The 3,764-nt window shown below is 39.4% G+C and overlaps 1 protein-coding gene across 1 annotated transcript; it reads right to left on the bottom strand.

The window, feature by feature from the left end:
- Positions 1 to 235: 235 nt before the first annotated feature.
- On the bottom strand, positions 236 to 2,804 carry LOC148135236 (putative G protein-coupled receptor 139). The gene is made up of 2 exons (XM_087985029.1): positions 2,744 to 2,804; positions 236 to 1,143 (listed from the first exon to the last, which is right to left on the bottom strand). The coding sequence occupies exons 1-2, from the start codon at positions 2,796 to 2,798 to the stop codon at positions 236 to 238; spliced, it is 963 nt and encodes a 320-aa protein (XP_087841155.1). The 5' UTR covers positions 2,799 to 2,804.
- Positions 2,805 to 3,764: the final 960 nt, after the last annotated feature.

A 3,764-nucleotide genomic window follows, 5' to 3' on the forward strand; every position in this document is an offset into this window, starting at 1 on the left:
TGTGAAACAGACTGAAGGTAAATTCTTCAGTCCCCTGAGGCTGTTGCAAGCTGAGTGCAAAGGAAGGGCAACACGGCAACACGGCGTTGCTGTGTGTTGAGGATAGACATATTGTTCACCCTCAAGTGTATAAGTTTAGGATGTAGAAATTTCGTCACTCATACCTTTCTACCATTCAACTTTCTACGGTATTGCTGCACTATGAAGCACGTCGTAATTATGAACCACGTTTCCACTAATTTGAATTGTGCTGTTCAGTGAGAAATTGAATTATTGTTGTATATGGATACTTCACTGCAATCTTGAGCTGTTCCCTGAACTTAGCCTGGGTCACTCCATAAATTACTGTATTTGTGCAGCAACTTAAATTTCTCAGCATCAATCCAATTTCTCCAAAGACATACGATGAACTGTTGTAATTCAAGGGATCAGTTCCTGTAATTCTGTAGCATATGAAATATATAACACGGTTTAGCCATAGAAGTATAAAACTTCCCGATATAGTAAACAGTAAAATTGCTGATTTCTTTCGGCTTTCCATTTCTATGTCTCTTCCCTTGCTGTGACCCTTCAAACACTTGCGCACTCGACTAGACATTAAAATGTATCGGACTGTCAGAGCGTTAAGCAGGAGAATTAAAGTGAATGGGAGCAATGGCGTTAAAACTGTATCGAGCCAGTCAAATCCCAACCATGCAGGATCAGAGTAATAGCTTGGTTTCGTGTGACAATACCATGGTACGTTGTCAATGATAATTCCAGGTTCATATGCAAAGTAGAATGGAACGTTTTTGGAACAAAGCAGAAGGCTGGTTGTAGCTAAAACCAAGCCTGCAGTTTTGCTGGTGCAACATTTTGTTTTCAGATTCTGGCAACAAATGAGGACAAATCGATCAAACGTAAAAGTCACAGTATACCAGACGGAACAATCGGCAGCTGCACGAGCCAAGAAATAGGTCACACTGCACACTGGAGTGATGTCGAGAAAACATAATGGGAAATAATAATACCTGAATTGCCTCAGCACTACTTCTGCAATGATGACCATTAGATCAGCTGCTGCCATGGCTACCAAGTAGCGAGTGGTGCAGGCTGAGAGGCCGCACCTTCCCCGGGATAGGATCGCAATTGCCACCAGGTTTACTGCAAAAAAAAAAGGATTGGAATTTAAATGGTCTGTTTCCAAACTGTATGGATTCAATTCATACATTGCATGGAGATGTTGCCGAAAGAGGCAACGAAAAAATGTGAGGGGATTTCTACTGATAGGCGAGAAGAATGCAGGCCTGAATTCATATTCTTAAATTGTAAAACCGAATATTGAGTACTCAAGGCTGTAATATAGATAGATGCAAGATGAGGGAGGAGGTTGATAGGCAAGCACTGCAACTTATGTGGGAAAGATCCACTTTGGGGCGCTGGATTGGTCTGAGGGTGTGAAGTCATGCTAGGTTAGGAGAAGGAGCACACACTCTCCTTAGATTAGTTCTGAGTCAGTGTTACTGAATCAGAAAGCTTAACTGTGATTTGTCTGTACAGATTCTGCAAGACTTGCCGTGCTTTTCTGACGTTTTCTGTTTTGCGTGGTTTTGTTGCATCTCCTTCATGTTGATTTCCCATGTCCACAACATTATGTCTGCTTTTCAATGGCTTTTTTCTTTTGGCAGACAGTGGGCTATTTTCAAATGTTCACATTTTTTGCTCGTGGTCTCTTGGCTAATGGCAAGAAAATGGGATTAGAGGAGTGAGAAAGTTGTTGCTGGGTGGCACTGAAATGATGGGACAAATAGCCTTTTTATATGTGCTAGGTCTCCGTGACTGTACGTCTGATCCTCGGCTCACGAATAAAACATTTTATTCCCGCTCCTCTTATCAGTAATGCTTCTCTTTCTCTCTTTTTTTTCCACTTTTCTATTTAATTCTTTCAATTTCCCAAACCTGCACCAAGTAATCAGCATAAATCCAATTTCCACGTTGATTTATTTGCTTAAACATGATTAACCTTAATACAGATGCAGCCAGACCTGTTCAGTGTGTCCATGAGATTATTTTATGTTGGTGTTACTGGTGTCCTTTTGTTTTGACATCAAATTTCCATTGGGCATCGCTCCTCTTTGTGTTCTAGGTTATTGCACATTGATTTATGAAGTGATAAGCTTAGCTGAGCAGAAATCTAAACGGACGAACAGAGAGTAGACCATTCTGCAAAATGATCCACCATTCGTAACATGGAACAGAATTAACCATTTGGTAAGATTATAAATACCCGAAATCGGAAAGTGTAGACATTTTTTACGAATTACTCGACGGCCTGATCTGCAAATACATGTCTAACTATTGATCACCCAATGGAATGAATACTCAGAAGCCAATCTTCTGAATTACATAAATTACCATTTGAACTTAAGATTTTGAATAATAATTCATAACCGGAGAAACATGTCTAATACCGTGGTGAAAGAGTGAAATCTGCATGCAGATCCCTCACACGTAAGTCATGAACATCACCAAAATCTCAAAAGACCTTACACCATTGCATTCAAAGATCACAAGTGGTTGCTTCAGCCTAATAGTACCAAACTTCAGTCAAAGGGAGAACTTGAGAATAAGGACCAACATGGCAAGTTTCATGGAACTGAACATTCGCTGTTGGCATGAATGTGTACTGTAAACCAATTGTACAACTAACTGGGAGAAAACAACCCTCAGATCTATAACATTGGAAAAGTTTACAATCACTTACTTGGAACACCAATGATAGCTAATATGGTGTAGTATATTTTTCTTATGTTGTCCATTGATTGATGCACTTTCTGAGTGAAGTCGCCTGCACCCTCGTGACAATCTCTCTGTATTGAACTGACGGAAAAATATGCTGGAGTCCGCAAATCATTATTATCAAGTTTAGGAAGAGGAAGCATATCCAAAGCAAAACAGTAATTCCCTTTCCCACCCTAATGCAATTTCAGAACTGCTCGGTATTTCCAATGCTTTCTGGTTTGAATTGCGTCCTCCAAAACTCTGAAGAATGACAGTCACGAGCATTTAATTAGCAGACAAGCATGACCGCGGGGACACTTGGTGTCTCAAAAGATTCCAAATGCTATTTTTATAACTATACTTGTTATACTGAATAATGTAAGCAAATATCTGACGAAAGTACAGTGAAATCCCTTTTTCTATAACGTTTTCGAAGTTTGAGAAATTCAATTGAGAAGCATATATTTAGATGGACACTTGGAATGCAAAGATGTGCAAGGCTGCAGAGTTGGTTTGGTGTATGTTTTTGCCATCCTGACATTGTGCATCATGAGGCCTTTTTGGCTTTGGTATGGATTGTTTCGATTTTTTAATCTATATGTTTCCCATCAACCCTATTTTAGCTCTCTGGTGTTGAATGCAAGCAATCTTATTGAACAAGGCCACACCCAACTTCATGGTGTACATTTCTGCACCCCCACGCAATGCCCATTTTCTACAGGGTAATTTCTGAGATAGGCACTTTACTTTTCATTCTTAATTTATTGCATATATATTCACAACCCTGGCTTGTTTGATTTATTATTATAAACAAAATGTTAACTCGTTGAACCTTCAACCTTCACATGAAAATATATAAAACACTGAGCATTGGCGAATAAAAGTTCTGATTGTTTCGTTTTAATAATGCATTTTCTAAGATGTGTCCTCTCAACTGTAATGATTCATTGAACATGTCCACCAAGTCAATCTCTACATGGCACACAGAGTCGCTAATGTCTGTT

The sequence above is a fragment of the Chiloscyllium plagiosum genome, unplaced genomic scaffold (genome assembly GCF_037043375.1).
Source record: "Chiloscyllium plagiosum isolate Xiang-an unplaced genomic scaffold, Cpla_swu_hap1 HiC_scaffold_50, whole genome shotgun sequence".
Lineage (NCBI taxonomy): Eukaryota > Metazoa > Chordata > Chondrichthyes > Orectolobiformes > Hemiscylliidae > Chiloscyllium > Chiloscyllium plagiosum.

Excerpts from the sequence above, each read along its gene's own strand:
- LOC148135236 (XM_087985029.1), bottom strand. The coding sequence starts at position 2,798 with ATGGACAACATAAGAAAAATATACTACACCATATTAGCTATCATTGGT. Across the intron at positions 1,144-2,743 it reads AGCTATCATTGGTGTTCCAA|TAAACCTGGTGGCAATTGCG; the intron begins GTAAGTGATTGT and ends TTTTTTTTGCAG.